Source organism: Convolutriloba macropyga, chromosome 10 (assembly GCF_964194025.1).
Source record: "Convolutriloba macropyga chromosome 10, txConMacr16.3, whole genome shotgun sequence".
Taxonomy (NCBI): Eukaryota; Metazoa; Xenacoelomorpha; order Acoela; family Convolutidae; genus Convolutriloba; species Convolutriloba macropyga.
The window spans coordinates 18,274,171-18,292,312 of record NC_134477.1 but is presented as its reverse complement, the minus strand read 5'-3'; the positions used below and the strand labels follow the sequence as shown (position 1 = coordinate 18,292,312).

General features: G+C 34.9%; 1 protein-coding gene across 1 annotated transcript; it reads right to left on the bottom strand.

Moving 5' to 3' along the window:
- LOC142347945 (uncharacterized) lies at window positions 1-9,448 on the bottom strand. Its single transcript, XM_075399110.1, has 4 exons — window positions 9,199-9,448; window positions 3,409-3,990; window positions 691-795; window positions 1-416 (listed from the first exon to the last, which is right to left on the bottom strand). The coding sequence occupies exons 1-4, from the start codon at window positions 9,446-9,448 to the stop codon at window positions 1-3; spliced, it is 1,353 nt and encodes a 450-aa protein (XP_075255225.1).
- Window positions 9,449-18,142: the final 8,694 nt, after the last annotated feature.

Sequence of the window (18,142 nt, the reverse complement as noted above, 5' to 3'; positions counted from 1 at the left end):
TCAGGCAATAATGGAAAAAACTATCCTTTCATTCCCTGCAATGTTAGCCCGGCAAGCATGTCTCGGCGAGCGAATGCAAAAATCTGCACCCTGATTGTAAGAACATCTATCAGCATCGCAATAATGGATGACATCAAGGGATCTTCTCGTTTCTGAATCATGGGGATTGCAGCAGATGTCGTATTCCCAACCATTTAGTCCAACATCAACTTCCCTCTCTGCCCAAAAGGAGTCACTTCTCAGTTCTCCCTCGAATAATATTTCTGCAATCTGTCGAGGACATCCGTACCATCTCGCCAGTTCTTTCTCACAAGTGTCGTAGTCATTTTTCTCTTCTTCTTGATACCACGTTTCACACGAGGCTCCTCCATTTGAACTGTCTCTCAACTTGAGTATCGCGATAGAGTAACATTGAGCTTAAAAATAACAAATTATGAGGATACTTTAAATCCTGTTAATGCTCAAAAACACTTGACTCGAGATTTCGAAACCTCATCTGGCGAAATTTTAGTTGCATTGAATATATGAATATAGTTTGGCAAGAGGAGTTGCAACATCCTAGTTCTGTTTATATCGGATAATATCAATGAATTCTGAATCGCAAAGATTAATTGAAATGATTGATAACCAGGGTTTTATAAAACTGGTTATCTTTAACACTACGCGTTCCATTTTTTAAAAAAAAATTACCGCCTGTGGCCTTGAATTGAATGTTTCCTTCAAAGTCCTCCTCTTCAATTTGGTATTCGACAATCAGAGCTCCCGACAACGGGTGTGTTCTCACAGTTAATGATCCTGAAACGAACATGACTTTTGTCCTGAAATTTCCTATTATAATCGGAGAATACGGCCTTTGAGTTTTGAAACCTGTCAAAAAATAGGAAGAAGACACAACATGAAGACCATTTTGTGTTAAATTTGAATGATTTTGACAATGAAAAAAGTAATTCATGTTGACAACAGGGTTTGCTCCGTTTTATTTTAATGCCATTAAGTATAGTAGTTTCTTCGGTTAAACTCATCTAAGGGTCCCTGGCTCGTTCCCGGGTCGCGGTACCAATGAAACTCTGATAATACCCAAAAACAATCAGTAGTTCGAACGTGGATTCACATATAACGCAACATATTATTGGTCACAACGTATAAGCTCCAAAGACGTACAAATCAATATTAATCTGAACAACGAATCTGCATTAACGTCTAATGTAAAATTATATCTGCGCTTGCTACAAGAATTCTTAGTCGGCAAGGTTTTTTTCGACGCTCATTTAGCAGATTTCTTGTCTAATGTTATTGACGTCAAAATCGGTTCGTATTCGGTCAACTGATATCAGAAAACCTAGAAATCTTAAGCCAAAAACCACCGTAATTGATACATATCGTGGTTTTATTTACCTAAAATTAGGTTCAACTGACATTTTCGGAGCTTTCTGCGTATATTAGAAAGCTTTTATTCTTATTTTAAACGCTTAGATTTGCTCCATTGTGATTGGATAATATTCTCGCTTATTCACTCCGTAACAAATTTGACAACAAAAAAAAGTAATTCATGTTGACACCTAAGAGTTTATTACGTATTTACCCTAGAGAGTTTATAAATTGTTTTTGGCGCAAAAAGTATCAAAAGATTCAGCTTCTACGCCATAAAAATTTTTCATTATAAAAGATGTTTATGATGAAATTCGATAATATAGAGCCTCACTGTACTTGAGAGAGTTATTTCTGAGTACTATATTTCCAAACCAGGTCTATCCGTGTCCGGACAAAACAGTCCCAGACAAAACAGTCCCAATAAAACAGACAAACGGTCCAAGAAAAAAATAGTCCCAAATAAAATATTGAAACAATGTAAATATCATCTACAAAGAATTAAGAAACATAATCTATAAGTTAAGCTTCTGAATGCATTGTTTTTAATTGATATGGATTAGGACTAAACTAAAAACTTGTTTAAAAATACATTATTAGTCAGAAACTATGTTGTAATCAGCTTATTTTTGTTCAAAGAAATACAATCATATGAATACCTTAAGGGGTTTCTCTCTTAATTGATGTGCGCATGTTTGATTCTATCTTTAGTTCGGACTATTTTGTCTGGGACTGTTTTGTCTGTTTTCTTGGGTTATTTTGTCTGGGACTGTTTTGTCTAAGAATATTTTGCTATTTGGGACTGTTTTGTCCAGGACTGTATTGTCTGGGACTGTTTTGTCTGTTCACCGGTCTATCAATTTTTCTACCACTAAAAAGAGGTTCAAAGAGTTAGTTGATTTTATTACGACTGAAGGAGGAGTAGTGGTTTCCCAAAACTTTTACTGACAGAAAGAAGTATTTCTTCAGGTGGACTTTTAATGAAAATTGTTGTTATGATATTAGGATTCTTCTTCTTTTCGAAGACGGGATAAATCTTCACATTAGTTTAATCAGCAGTTCAACAAATAGTAAAAACCATGTCGCCTTCCAGATTAAGTCAAGAAAAATATGTGTGGATGGTTGCTAAATTTAAGTTTAAACAGCTGTGAAAAAACCTTAAAATTATTTTAAAATGTGACATAATTGCGCTGAACTTATTTCCTGAAACTTATTTTAAGTTGTTAAAATTGTAATTGTTAATTGAAATTAGTGCGTTTCATTGTATTTAGAACACTGAGAACAACATTTCACAGTATGCAGCACATTTCTTAAACACATTATGCAATTAAAAAGCTTTGAAACTTCGATTCAGATAATAATTCATGAAAAATTTGACGGTTTTACCCTGAAACCCTGTTAATTCAGTGTATATTCTTTTCAAAGTTTATGTTAAATGGTTATTAAAAGGTACATTTTTAAAAGATACCAGTAAACGCAATAAATCAAATAGACAAGTTATTGAATTTTTTTGTATCTTGAAATATTTTTTACAAGTTGTAATTTTTCGACACTCCGTCCCTTGTATCGGTTAAAAATGGTTTTCACTCAACAAAATAAGTCACAACAAGATCTCATTTTGATTTAAAACAAATTTTTATGCGAGTTGCACTATGCAGAGCTTATCATAGTACAAAAAAAATAAAATAAAAGTTTGTTGCTGAAGTTTTCAACTGCCCATTCATTGTTTGATAAATGAAACAAATTAAGAATACCCAAACCCTTACCAATTTGGTAACCCATGAAACTTGATACAACGAAACTAATAACCAGAAAGCAAATCTCATTAGGACAAGATGCTGAGTTTGGTACCGTTTTACTCAATCCCATATCACTCAAATTGTTCTAATAAACATTTAGCATAAAAAAACATTCTACCGGGTCCAGTAAAATTGGAAGACTTATTGAAAGTTGAAGGGACTATTCCGGTAAGGGAAGAAGTCTCCGTTATTTCTGTTAAAATTTTGGTTCAAAGTGGATGAATTCAATAGACAGACTTACTCGAGTTTGCTTCTACGTAATTTGCAGTGAAACTGCTCAGATTGCCAATACACTCGGAAAAATTCAAAGTAATCACTGTAAAATCATCGTTAACTTCAACTCCAATACTTCTGACGTCACTCAAGCTTGTGGAGTCCACAAAGTACGCTGTGAAGTGGCCTGGTATCGTGACGTCATCAAGTTGCACAAAAATTGCAACTGGTTCTGCTTCAAACCATCGAAATTGACAACGTAGAACTTCGATATCTTCGTCATAAGACGCAGCGAACGAGGAAGTGAATTGTCCGACAATTTTGAAAGATACTTTGTCATGTGATGGCAAAATACAGTTTGATATGTTGAACAAACTATTCTCGTAAATTGGCGCAATGTCTGGAACCAAAGGTCCACTGCAAATAGTTTTTAGATCCAGGTTTTCAATAGGGAATCTGTCGACGGGGAAAGCGAAAGGTTTCTCGTTCTGTGGATCCTGGTTCACTTCGTAAAGCCACAACCCAGGATATTTAGATTGATCGAAATTGGAGTACACCCACAAATTTCTCACTTCTCTAGTTCCAGAAAACGGTAGCTCCACGCGTTCACCTGTGAAAACCGTGTTTTAAGGAAGGTACATTTCTGAAGGAGTCTTATTTTGAGCAGGGCCCCTAGTTGAACAATTTTTTATAACCATGCCTGAACAAACTAGTTTGATTTTTTGCGCTATTAATTGCTTGCGTACCCAGGAAACGAGACTTGATACATCCTGTCAAGACATCCAAGATCAAGTTGTTCCTGGCAAAACTCGGGATGGCTCAAAAAGATCTTGTTGAGCTCAGTTTACATCATATTTCCTGAAATAACTTGATATAATCCTGGTCATATGCATAATTTCTTGAAATGCATCCGAGGAATTGTACATATATCAACAAGAATGTTTAAGAAGCTCCTATCAATGTATTTCAAGTTTCGTTTCACTAGGTCGCTGAATTATAACTGGACCACCCGTCACAATTAAACATACTTTAATAAGATTGTAAAGATGCCGGATATAGACAGTTAATTTTCTTATTTGTTTTCTTATTTGTTTTCTTATTTGTTAATAAGTTTTCTTATTTGGATAAAAGAGACAGATCGAATTACTCAATGATCATGGTTAAAATTTCGACACATTGCATCAGCCAATAACTGTCACAAAACAACCAAACTTAAGCAATGTTGTTTAATAATATAATAATATTAAATTTTTTACTGGTGTCTTTACAGAATAAATAGAGCACTTACACACTTGATCAATGCATATAAAGAAGAGCACCAGAAAGATCACCATTAGACCATAAGATGCGTCTTCAGGCGTTTCATTTGTAGAAAAATTATTTGTTTACGAAGTGAATAATTATCGTTGCAAAGGCTATTACTATTATCATTGACTAATTTGACCAGCAATGTTATTTTTGACCAGCCAAACCAAAAATACTTTCAGTTTTGTATGAACCTTAACCTAAAAAATAAATTAAGTCGAGCAATGGTCTTTTCTAAAAAATATTGTCTCAAGAGAGTTTTTGCTGTTAAAAATATAGTCGCGTGTATCAATTTTGTTTACTTTTAGCTAGGAGAATAAAAGTAAGCATTACTAAACACAGCTGTATGCAATCTTGTTTCATCTTTTGATTGAAATATTTTTTATTAAATAATCAAATAATCATATTAAAATTTACAAAAAAAGACTACAGAATATACAAAAAAACATGAGTGATGGAGTCACGCTAGAGACAACATATAAGAATTCTGACACGAAGAAAAAAAACTGCAAAACAGTACTTCAGTAACTTCAATAAAACTAGTCAGCAAGTTTTGTGAGATCTCAGTCACCTCAGTTGTTCCAGAATTTTTACAATATTTCTTGAAGGAAAAATTTAAGATTCTGATATATCAGGAACAAAAAGTATTTGTAAAAATTCATTGTAGGAATTTTGGGAAATGCAATTGCCATCACTTTTTCTAACAGGAAAAAACATTAATTTGTTTTTTCAATAAGATATTCAGGAATCCTAGTGGGTTTATTGGGAATCATTAGATGTAATGAACATCTACTCTGTGGTCAACTCTGTAAGGTGTACTTCCAGGATAGAATTACACTGCGGTCAACTCTGTCAAGTGCAACTTCAGTGTAGACATACTTTGGCCTCAACTCTATGAAAACTAGCACCAGAGAAAAACTACAATGGAAAAAACTGTTCCAAGCCTAAACCCAATAATTACTGATTTCTTACTCTGGAGGAAGGTCTCTGATCCAGCTCTCATCTACTCTGGAAGCTCAGTACAGGGTTTTGTATATAAAATGGCAATTCTTCTTTGACTTTAGAAACATAATTAGGAGAAAATTCATCCTATTAGTTTTTAAATTTCTCTAGAACTTTTAACATAAAGATTAATTGATAATTCTTTGGGCTGGTCTATCTTGATAACTATATTGTAAAATCTTTCAAGTTGATTGTAACTCTCAGTCCTATTGCTTCCAGAAAATTTTGCTTAGTTATAGCCCCTCTGTTGATTGATGAGTGAGATTTGTAAAATAATTAAAATTGTTGAAATGAAAAATCACTTATTAAATTGTAACATTTGGGAGAACTTGAATCTGTTTTGTTTTCGGTGTAGACCAATTTCGCCTATAATATTAAAATATATTTATACAGTCAATCTCAAAATGTCCAATTCCAACGCCAGATTCTCTTTATCAGTCTAGATTGTTCTTGGTTTTTGAAATTAGAGTTGCTAAATTTTTCTTCACTAGATTTTTTTGCCTAAAATCCAACTATCTTTTACTTAAAAATTCATTGCATGTGCGAGAAAAGTCTGAAAGTTGCAAAGAAAATTAAGATTTAAGAAAAGGTAATTAAAAAAATGAGAATCAAATGTTTATTTTATCCAAATTAAAATAAGAAAGACTTTGATACACACGATATTGACATAGCCAATTGAACATTGAACAGTTTTTGAAAAGAATTTTTCGAATTAAAATGTGACTTCAGAGTTTTTTTTTAATTATAGCGTGTTACAGGGATTTATAGGGAGTGTTAAAAAGTATGAGAGTATAACTATTTGTAGCAAGAAGGGAATTGGTAGTAGAAAATGGTTAATAGCAGAAGGGTAAAAGTCAATAAAGGTAGTTTTTTAGTTCAATAGCAGAAAATGCATCACAAAAGGTGTAGATTGCTAATGGAGGCAATGAGTGTTTTTACAGTTGTATACAGTAAAAAAAATGTAAATATTGGTAATAAGGGAATCGAGGATCAAGGAAACTTCCTATTTTTACATGAAAAATCAACCCAAAAGTTTTTATTCAGCAGTTTTTTTTTTTGAAAAAAAAAAGAATTATGTATGATTTCCCGCTATGAAAAATTGTTTGGTAGAGATATGAGAAGGAAATCTTGCCTTTGGAATATGAGGAAGGAGTTTTTGAAACAGTACACTTTTCAAGTTATATCCAAAAAATTACACCAAGAACTTACGGGCAGAGAAAAAAATAAGCAATAAGGTTTTTCGAAACGATAAATTTCTGTTATTGTTCTTTTGTTTCTTTTACACCTGATGAAAGCTTGCTGTAGTCCTAAAGAATTACGTATCGTTGGGAATTCAATTCGGGATTTTGTAATGGTGCGGTAATTGAGTAGCTCCTATCTAGGAGCTGGACAGTAATGTGATAAATTTGTTGCCAAGTGTCATTTTCACTCGATTACACGCTTTTTTAGTACATAAAAGTTACCTCATTAGCATCATATTTGTCATCAAAGTTTACTTTAAAAACTCTATTTTCTACACTGCCTTACAAAAAATTGGCAAAGAAACTTTGGAAAACGTAAAATCAATGAAATATTTAGGAATGACGATAGACAGCATTATAAAATTTTGTAAACACATCAAACGCTTCGAAGATAGTGTGGGACATTCAATTTACAGGCTTCGAAAATTACCGAATCCAATACAAATGATAAGAGTTTTCAATACATTCGTGAAACCTATCATTCAATATATTATATTAGTATATGAAACTGCAAGCAAAACAAACACGGATAACAAGGATGCTAAAATCAGTCGAAATTTAAGAGTACTTATCTTTAAAAAACTTTGCTGATTCTGTTGCTCATATCGGCGATTCTCATAATGTTTAGTTTGCCAAGAAAATGAATTTTTACGAAGTTTTCATACTGGTCAGCAAATACATTCGGCTAGAAAGTTTCACGGTTACCAAATAATGCAAAAAAGACCTGAGCGAGGTTTTGGAGCCAATTAGTTTCAAATTGATTTAACTTTTTGCCTCTGCTATTGGTCCACATTTTCTACTCGAAAAAAATTTTCACCCTACTTCTTTGCATCTTGGTATTCAAATTTGAATTTGAAATCGCGGATTAGAGAACACAGAAAATTTCGTAATGAAACTACTTATTTTATAATAATCATAGCCGTGTGTAATTTGCATATTTTTTGTTTGTGATTTAAAGATCATATGTGTATGAATCGTACAATTTTTTTTCCAGACAGAATGTGCATGTTTTTTTTTCTTTGGGATAGCTTTGAAAGTTTGCTATACAGCAATCGAGGTCAAATGCTGAACAAAAAACATTAACCGACAAAAATGATTTCGTATACGGTTGTCACGAGTTGTGGACTCTTTTAGTTGACTTTGTAGCTTATTTATTTTAAGATTTTGAGCGACCAAATTTTGTTTTCATTGGCTAAAAAGTTAAGTCGTATCAAAAATAGATAAATGCTTGTGCCTTACATAGAGGCTTCACCTTGAAACCTCTAATTTAGATCGCACGCTCCTTTCGCAAAAAACATATGTATAGGTTCAATCGTAGGTTGGAATTTGTTGGATTGGATCGTGGAGACTTTTCGGATTAAGAAAAACACGATAAAAAACAAACATTGAGGGGCCTGGATGCATGACCTGGAATCATACAGTTAAGAAATCATTCATGTGAATTCTTGGTAATCATAAACAAATCATATGTGATTTCTTTATTTTCATGCAAGTATTTTACTAGAATATTATATGTTAGAATCTGTATGATATCAAATATGACTCTTTATATTATATTCAAACAAAAAAAAGGCAATTTTAATTCAGATTTCTTGATAACAGTACTAGATCATATATGATTTTCTGGTAACAATACAATATAATTTCCTTAGTTTCATACAAGTATTGTACTATATACGTTATAGTCTCTGTGTCATTTTATATGATCTCTATATCGCTGCAAACACAAAAACACAAAATTCTCCACCGGGGTTAACTCTTTTTAAGGTATCTGATTTAAGAAATTTCAGCATTTTTTCTATAAATGTTAACTAATAAAATGTTTGTTTTCCGCATGAGTTGATATCGACAGTAATATTTTTGCCGTGAATTGTTTGTTTGCTTGTTTTGCCACCGAATAGTTAGAATCATTAATTCTTTTGCTAAATCGAATCATACAATCAAAAATAAGAACAACAAGTGACACGTGCGCGCAAAAAAAATTAACTCAAAATGCATTGCAACTGTAACTTCATAAGAAAGTACAATGAGAGACCCCCTCCCCCTCAAGTCATCTTGATTGCCATAAATATAACAAAGACCTAAGAGACCTAGTTATCAAGAGAAATTGTTTTAATAAGATTCTAGAACAGCACCATGTCATTTTCGCGCGGTTTGCAAAACTAATAGAAGGATTCATGTAGGGACGTTAAAAAACCACTACACAATAGGACTTTTCAAGTACTTGTACCAATAAGAGAATCTAGTTTTAGTTTATTATCATGACATACCTTTTTCGTTCTGGAATCCCGCATCTGCAAAAATGTCTCTAAAATCCCACAAAAGCCACTCTAGTTGGAAGTAATCGAACATGACAAAGCACCTCTTAACAGCGTCAACAAATCCACACAAAATGGTTGCCTGAAAACTGTTAAAAGCGTCAACCCGATTCGAACGCCCGACTTTGTACCAGGTCGCCACAAATCCCCATTGTGTTGTAAAGTTGTCAATCTTTTCACGAATCAACTCTTGGGCCAGCATTTTATCAGATGAACTTAGTTCCCGCTTGAAGATATTGTTGGCTAGATTGACATATTTGGTTGTTTGTTTTCCAAAAACAAGTCTGGAAATGTAGTCGTCGTAGAATAGATCGAAAGTACTGGCTGTGAATGTTTTTTCTTCCCATTCAATGATCTTATTTCGAACAGTTTCATTATAAATGTAATTTTCGTTGAAATTTAAAGTAAAATTAACAGTTGTGTTTGCACGCCACAGAACACAAGCCTTTTCAGCAAAGTTGTTTTCAAAATTGCCGTTTTCGTAATAGTAATTATAGAAACCGTCATTGTAATTGTAGTTACACATTTGATCAAAAAATTGATCATTTGTATCGATACCTAGATAGAACGGGGATATAAAAACAGTATCAATAGGTGATGCTAAAATGACATAGCCATGCATACACACACTCAAGCCCCCTGGAGAAAATGTCACATTTCCGAACTTCAAGGGATAAGTAAGGTTCTGATAACTCGAACAATGATCTGAAATTTTTGGGTTGAATGTATCGTTGTGTGCGGGTCCGAAAGGGAACAAGAAGGGTTCTTCTAGATCATGATTGGTTGATTCTATCGGTCCCGTGAACAAATAGGCCACAATCGATAAATAAAAACAGAATTGTGTATGAAACATCTTGTGCGATGATTTGCTGATTTTTTCAGACAATAAACAGTTTATGATTAATAGAGTTATAATGTGGTAATACTAACTACTAATCAGACAGCTGGCAGCTTAGACGGAAAAAAACTCATTGAAAATCTAGCAGACGAAACTTAAAAATTGTTCAAAAAATTAATTGCTTAATTTTAAGACTCTTCGAATGAAATCACTAATTGGTTTGATCCAAAAGAATAACTTATAGAAGCTCAAAAAAAGGCCTAATTTAGCTAATATGGCTAATGACTAATAATGTCTCAAAATTCCATAATCAGTTAAAAAAAATCGAATGAGCATTTGAGCATTTCAATAACAATATTTGTGTTCAAAGTAAAAATAATGATTGAAGACAACTTATCGATTAGCATATCGTGACCATGTATTCTAAAAAGAATTAAAAGCTGAAAGTTAGAACAAACAAGCTGGTAAGGTGCATCAAAACAAACAGCCAATCAGATGCTCTCTTGTAATTATGTGCAGTTTTTGCAGTTTACGTGTGCACTCATTGACGTAATTATTAAATGCCAGACTTTTTATGGTACATTTTACTCTTATTGACAGACATTTGAAAGCAACCCTTGATCTAATTCTGTCGTTGCAAACAATTTTTTTCAGACGCACTTGTAGGGGAAGGAAGTATATACTCAGATTGGTTTTTTTGATCGGTCAATTATCGTCGCTGGATATATTCATCGTAGAGAGTTGAGACTAGTATCATTAGAAAGCCCGTATGGAATGAAAATGTTTTTTTTTTGGTTTCTGTGTTCTGAAGAAAGTTATCGACGTTTCAATTTTTGTGAATAGTGGACGGAATTGTTAAAATTGTAAAAATTGTCAGCAACAATGTTAATGGTCTTACCTTAAAAGATAGAAAAAGCTTGTCGATTGGTTTTATCCGAGTCTTTTTGCTAATATTTTTGCTAAAATTTCAGGTTTCATACCTTTTTAATCAAAACCGGCTCCAAATACGCTATCAATGCCACTTTGTCAAAAATATTGGAGACTTAACGTGCACGGTCAAAATCTTCGAAAACAACTGCAATAAAAGTAGTTGTATTTTTGTTTACTACAAGAGTCTTTTGCAACTGAAATTTTGCCGTTTTCTCGAAAACAAAAACAAAATAATTTTAACAAATAAGTCATTTTCTTGGTTTATTGAAATCTTTGTTAGCTAATTGATCTTTTTTGCAAACGTATAGAATAATTTACTATTTGTGTTGATTGCTCATGAAAACTGGGACTCAGTTTGGACTCATTTTGGTTTCTAACAATGAAAAACTGTTCGGATTATTTAGGGGCGCGGTCCTTTTCAAAATACTTTTTCACTTTATGTTGATTTCTGACCAAAACGATTTGTAGTCAGTTATTGACCGCTCATATTTACAGCGAAAGGACAAAATGGGGCCGAATGAATATTTATTATGTCTTCAGAGAAAAGTTCATGTTTTTTATGACTTTGACTAGGTGTTTTCGCAAACTTAATTTGATTCCTTTTGTTTTGCCTTATTTATTTTGACCTCATGACCTCGTCTTATAAATCAAAGACCGATTAAGGTTATTTAGAAGTTATTGATGAACCTATGCAAATCTTTCCGTTGTTGTCTAGTACATCTTAGGACTTCCAATAAAATTATTTTAAGAAAAGTGAGTGAAGAATTGAAGTTTGCCAATTTTTTTTATTTTAATTCTGTCCACATGACAGCTTAGTCTCAATATATCTTGGATTGAAAAAAACTCGAATAATTAGAACGGAAGACTAGAAATCTTAATTCAAGCTGTAAGAAACAATAAGATTCAAGAGATGGATCTTTATCCAACCTATCGCATGTCAATAAAGCGTCAAAACCATACCAAGTTCCGATATCAAGTTCAACATAAGTCATTTTAAGTAAAACTGGCGCCAAAAAGGGAAGTCACAACTTGTTAGTGTCTTGCTGGCCAATATCGGTGAATTCAGTTCAAGTATGATGGTCCTGCTTTGTCCCTCAAATACAACCATTAAGTACGTTTAATTATTTTAAAAATTTTATGTTCAGGTGATATCTGCCTAAAGTAGTGGGGGTTTGGTTGATTTCAACCATCAAACTATTGGTTGCTCCGCCATACATATTGGAATACCGATTTTCCTTGTCATAGTTGAGGGCTCGAACCGGCGACCCTGTGACGGAGAGTTCAATGTTTTACCAACTGTGCTATATACGGTCGCTTACTTGCTATACACGTCAAATGTTTACACATTTATAAACATTCTCCGCTAATTATTTACTGGCTTACTTTCCGTTAGCAAAAAGCGTTTGTTTAGTAAATTGACGTTAAACCAAAAAAGATTTGGATGGCTCGGGATGCTTGCTGTTGTTTGTGGGTAATTTGTATTTGAACTTTTAATCTTGCAGGAAACTTGCAAAATTCTTTTAAGATTTCACGCTCAAAAGGTATTTTGAAAATTTCAAATGGAATCAATTCTGCTAATCATTTTTCACGTAAAAATCAATGAATTCGGCTTTCAGTTTGTGTTAGTAAAAAACTTAGAAAAATTTTCCGGAATTTAAAAGTCGGCAGGATGCTTGACAGATTCCTGCAAGATATCGAATCCAGACTAAAAACTTTCCTATAATTCCAAGAGATTTACCATTGGACGTATTCATTGACAGTTCATCAATATCTCAAATCCGCTTACAAGAAGCAGCCGGCTTTTGGCGGAAATCGAGTAGCAGAGATGCTTGAGCGATCGACAATGGATCAATGGAGACATGTCAAAGGAGTACTCAATCCCGCGGACATTGGAACTCGTGGAATGTCAGTTGGAGAACTCACTAATAGCGAATGGCTAAGCGGACCGTCTTGGCTATGGAATTCTCCTGATGAACTGCCAAAATTAAAAAGGTCCATAAAAAAGAGCACCTCGAAGCACAGATGGAAGACAACGATGTCTTCACTTCAACGGTTTAAGAGCAGCCAATCGACTGAAGTCGATTCGGTGTCCATAAGAAACTCAAGAATACAGTGGTTTACTGTCTAAATTTCGAAGAAGGAAAAGGATGTCGTGTAACAGTCGAATATCTACAGAAAGCACAAATGCTAATCTTCAAACTTGCGCAGACAGAAAGGTTTTCCGATCTTCATGAACACTTGCGAAATGGCACCAAGATTTCGTCAAAACTTGTGCAAGCCAAATTTGCTGCATTTCTGGACAACGATGGTTTTATACGATTAAGAGGACTATTGAAACATTCAACATTATCATTTTATGGCAAACACCCTCTACTCTTTTCTTCGAAAAACAGAGCTGTGAGATGGTTTCTGGAAGATGCTCATCTTCAACGAAATCAAGAGGAGACAGAATAAATTCGCTGCATTGTGCAGCAATACTGGAAACAATATTGGATCTCTGGACTCAAAAATTTCTTACGAAACATTAAGAATCAGTGCGTTCAGTGTCGAAAATTGAAAGCAGAATGCTATCAGCCGATTATGGAAGACCTAACCAAAGAATGAGTTAGCGGAGAACTGCCTGTTTTCGCCAATGTTGAAACGGACTACTTTGGATTGTTTGAGTCAAATTACTCAGAATATCCGTGAAAAGATTGTGTTGCTATTCCGCATGCTTTCAGACAAGAACGATACACATCGAAGTGGTGCATTCTTTGGACACGGAATCATGCTTATCAACGATTACGAGGTTCAATGCCAGACGATGCAAACATAGGTGATAATGGATCTAACTTCGTAGGAGCAGCAAGAGAGATGTAAAAGTGTCTTGCTTCTTGGAAGAAAGACAAAAATGCAGAAACTGGAAGCAGCGGGAAGTTGTGTGGAAGTTCAACCCCTCAGGAGCACCTCACTTCAGAGGATTTTGGTAGGGAATAGTAAGAAGTTGTAAGAAGGCCATCATATCCCTTCTAGCTAGTCGAACTTTGACGGATGAAACCCTCAATACCACGATGTGCCTGGTGGATCAGACGGCAAATGCTAGACCTTTAACAGTGGCTAGTGATGATCCCAAGGACGTGGAAGCACTTACTCTATACCATTTCTTTCTGGGTAGATCTTCACAAACAATTTCTTTTTCCCAAGGCAGAGCATTATGCCGATATGAGGAAAATTTTCAAAGCATCACAAGTTGACGCTGAGATGATATGGAGCAGATGGTGCCGAGAATATGTCCCTCAATGGAACTCGGGACCGAAATGGAATCAGACGGAAGCACAGCAACCGGAAATCGGTGAGCTAATGTTGCTCGTTGACGATTCTACAAAACGCGGGAAGCAATACAGGGCCGGCGATGTTGGTACCATTCAGATTTTCATGCTATTGCTGCGCAAACAAAAAAACAAATCTCGAGGTCATCGATGGGTTTTATCAACGACAGTCAAGGGCCTTTTTGGCACCAGTTTGAGTTGGGCAAAATCTGAATTACTCAATCAAGGAAGATATTTAGCCAAGTTGTTCTTGTAATGTTTACATTAATCTTTCAATAATTCTTCATAAGCTCATAAATAGCTCATGGTGAATTTGTTATGCCTTAAAATGGTTAGATATGTATAGAGTATATTTGACTGCAATTGTTGATGTTGAGATTTTCTGTAACTTAACTTCAGAACAATTGTAACCAACGAGAAGAGTAGAAACTTGAAACTGCCAACTCTTAAATCAAGACTTGAGTGTGGTATAGCTCAAGAAATAAGGCAAATTAGGAAGGGCAAAAACAAGTTTCTTATTTCAGCTCCGGAGGTTTATGAATCAAACGACGGCATCCTCTACATTGCCAATTGTACCGTTGTCCATCTGAGTCCAGCTTCCACTTGGCCAGTGTGGTCGTGATTCCCAAGGATTTTACCAGTATTAAGGTGCACATATTAAGGATGAGACTGTGGGGACTTTTGTCTCAACACATATAGTTTGACGGTTCGACCGGTGTTTAGGACTTAAGATTAGGAGCCCAATTTAGACCATTGAGCAAAATTGAAATAACACAGAACCTGGTAGCACAAAGAGTAATAAGACCTTGCTTGCTGGCAATGATATCTTCAGTAGGAAATTGTATATCTTTTACCCTTTCTCTAAAAATTGTTTGTGGTGATCAGAAGCGAACTTTTGTCACACGAGTGACAGCCGTCTAACGGTCTTCTAAAACAGCAACAATCCTTTTTCGTAACAGTTCAGCCAAAACCAGGGCCGGCTCAAAGCAAAGTCAAAGCAATCGGGACATTGCATCCGTCACAATGCCGTCCGTCAAAGCGAGCAAATTTGCCAATTGAGCAGCTAATCAAAACTTAAAACAAGTGTTATTCACATAGTCAATAAGAATACATTTTATAACATACGAAAAGTAATCCACTTAAGAGAATATTCTGATTTGGCGTCAGAAGTTGTGCACAAAAATTTAATGAAATGTGGACTGTAATATATATTACTGACGATAAATAAAAAGGAGAACATTTTTTATCACCAGAACTCAATTAGGTACTTAAAATTGACAGATTAAAAAAATATGAGTTATAAAAACTTATACATGGAGATCAAAAAAAGTTATTTTCAAAAATAATCTACTTTCTTACCCTATAGAACATGCAAATATTATTGCTCCCTGTTCGGTTTGATAAGAATTTTACTGAATGAATTTTCTTCGATGCGGTTTATGCTCAGTTAGAGATTGTATCATAACAGATTTTATCTTAGAAGTGTCTCCGATGCTATCACTACTCAATATTTACTGACGTTCTAAGTTAATTCTACTTTGAAAACATCGTGATACAATTTTATTCTAATTGTATTTTTTTTCTTTTTTTGGCAACTCAAGTTTTCATAACAGTTATTTGTTTTCAAGCTTTCTTCGTCTCGGGTTTTCTAACTATTAAACATTCTGGCATTTATAAAGCTAATTGAACTTTTGATGGCAGCAATGACTCAATAATCTGGTTGCTGTCTGCATGGCTATTGATTCCTATAGGACATGATATTGCTGTTTCACATCTACAATTCATTTGAAAAGATTGTATTTAAGCTTATGATAATGTTTTTCCAAACACACACTAGTCCTTCGAAACAAATTGAAGATTTAAAAATATTTCCAGAAGTACATTTGTATAAATGTGTTCCCTCTTGGATTAAAAATTTAAATCAGTAAAAAACATCTATTAAGACCATTAGGTCATAATTAAGTCATACTTATTGACATGAGTACAAACTACATTGGTTCAATTATACAAAAAAAAGAAATTAATAACTTCTGATTATTACTGACAATTTTTGTAATTATGTTAGCGGTAAACAGGTTGGCACTCTCTCTCACACTATCTGTTTTGATCGTAATTAAAAATACATGCGTTTTCAATATACATAAATTTATATCAAGTTTCAGAACTTGTTCTGCGTAAGAGTTCAATTAATAGGTTCTGAAACTATGATTATAACTATTATTTTGATTTATAGTTTTTGAGTTTGTCGCATGCATCTAACTAATTTGAAATGCGGCCATTTGAATTGCGGCTCATTGAATTGCTGCTCCTTGAATTGCGGCTCCTTGAATTGCGGCTCCTCCGACCTACGTCTCCGACCTCTAATTTCTTCTCCCGACATCAATGTCCAGCAGGATGGCTGGTGTGAATAATGTTCATGTAGGTCCATCAACGTGAACGGAAGGTAGGTCGCAGAGATTGATAGACTCGTGTCCAGATCCAGAGAATAACTTCCGACATGCACTTCATGATCGAACCCGGCTGTGGGGGGGGGGGGGGGGGGTGAACGCCTGAAATAAGTAGATCAAATTAAACGAATTAATTACCACGATGGGGGGCTATAGGTTATCTGACCACTAAGCCAGGGGGGAGGCTAAAATGGCAAAGACTCCAACATTTCAGTTTCATTCAAATCCACGTGAAACAACTAAGCTGGGGGGTACCTGACCACTAAGCTGGGGGGGGGGCTAAAATGAGAAAGACTATGCTGGGGGAGGGGGAGACTAAGCTCTAAGCACTACTACACCACAAGCACTACTACACCACAACTTTCTGACTCGCACATCGACATCCGCCTCCGCCTCCGCCTCCGCCTCCGACCGCCGCCACAAGCACTACTACACCACAACTTTCTGACTCGCACATCTACATCCGCCTCCGACCTCCGCCTCGGACCTCCGCCTCCGACCTCCGACCTCCGACCTCCGCCTCCGCCTCTGACTTCACTGCAAAGATGTAAATGCACCAATATATGACATAGTTGGAGCTAGAATAGCTTTTGAGGGTATCGCCATACTAAAAGTTTTAAGCATGATGTCAGTTATTCGAAATTTTCAAAACTTGCTATGTTCTTTGTATGTACAGTCTGATGATGAGAGAAATGTAAAACATTCTGTGCAGTGTTGACCAAGAATGTAAATGAGACTGTGAAGAAGAAGGGCTGACTGTGATGTTTCTTAATCGACTCTGGGCAAACTGGCAAAAGTATTTATACTGCAATTTGTCTGGTACAGTACTGGTTACAATTGAAAGTCGATGGTACAGCGCTGAAACTCACTGTGAGCAAGGTCAGGGTTCCCATCAAAAAATTAAATTACATGAAGATACGCAACTTGGTTGAACAATTCATTTCAAGGATTTGACCGTAACTGTAGAAAACCAAGAGTGGAGATTATTTAAAAACTGCTGAGGGTATAATTTTTTCTCGAAATGAAACGTAGACTGTAAAATAGTACTTTCAAAAAACGTAGAGATCATTTGTCAGGTTGTTTTGTGCTCTATTAAATCATGTACGTTGAGTACAATTTAGAGTACTTTAGCCAAGAAATTAATCTAAATTTACATGCAAGGTCGTGAACAAAAAAATAAGTAAACTTGGGCTGTAAAGTCTGTAGTTGGCAATAATTAAAGTGGAAAACACTTTTTATCACCAGAACTCAAAAAGGCAGACTCATGAAATATTGACAGATATGAAAAAAGTATAAGATATAAAAAAGATATAGAGATATTTCAAGGTTAATTGCGGAAGTAATCAACTTTCTTACCATATATGACACACACA

Excerpts from the sequence above, each read along its gene's own strand:
- LOC142347945 (XM_075399110.1), bottom strand. The coding sequence starts at position 9,448 with ATGCTGGCCCAAGAGTTGATTCGTGAAAAGATTGACAACTTTACAACA. Across the intron at positions 796-3,408 it reads TTACGTAGAAGCAAACTCGA|GATCATTAACTGTGAGAACA; the intron begins GTAAGTCTGTCT and ends TGTTCGTTTCAG. Across the intron at positions 417-690 it reads TCAATTCAAGGCCACAGGCG|CTCAATGTTACTCTATCGCG; the intron begins GTAATTTTTTTT and ends GTTATTTTTAAG.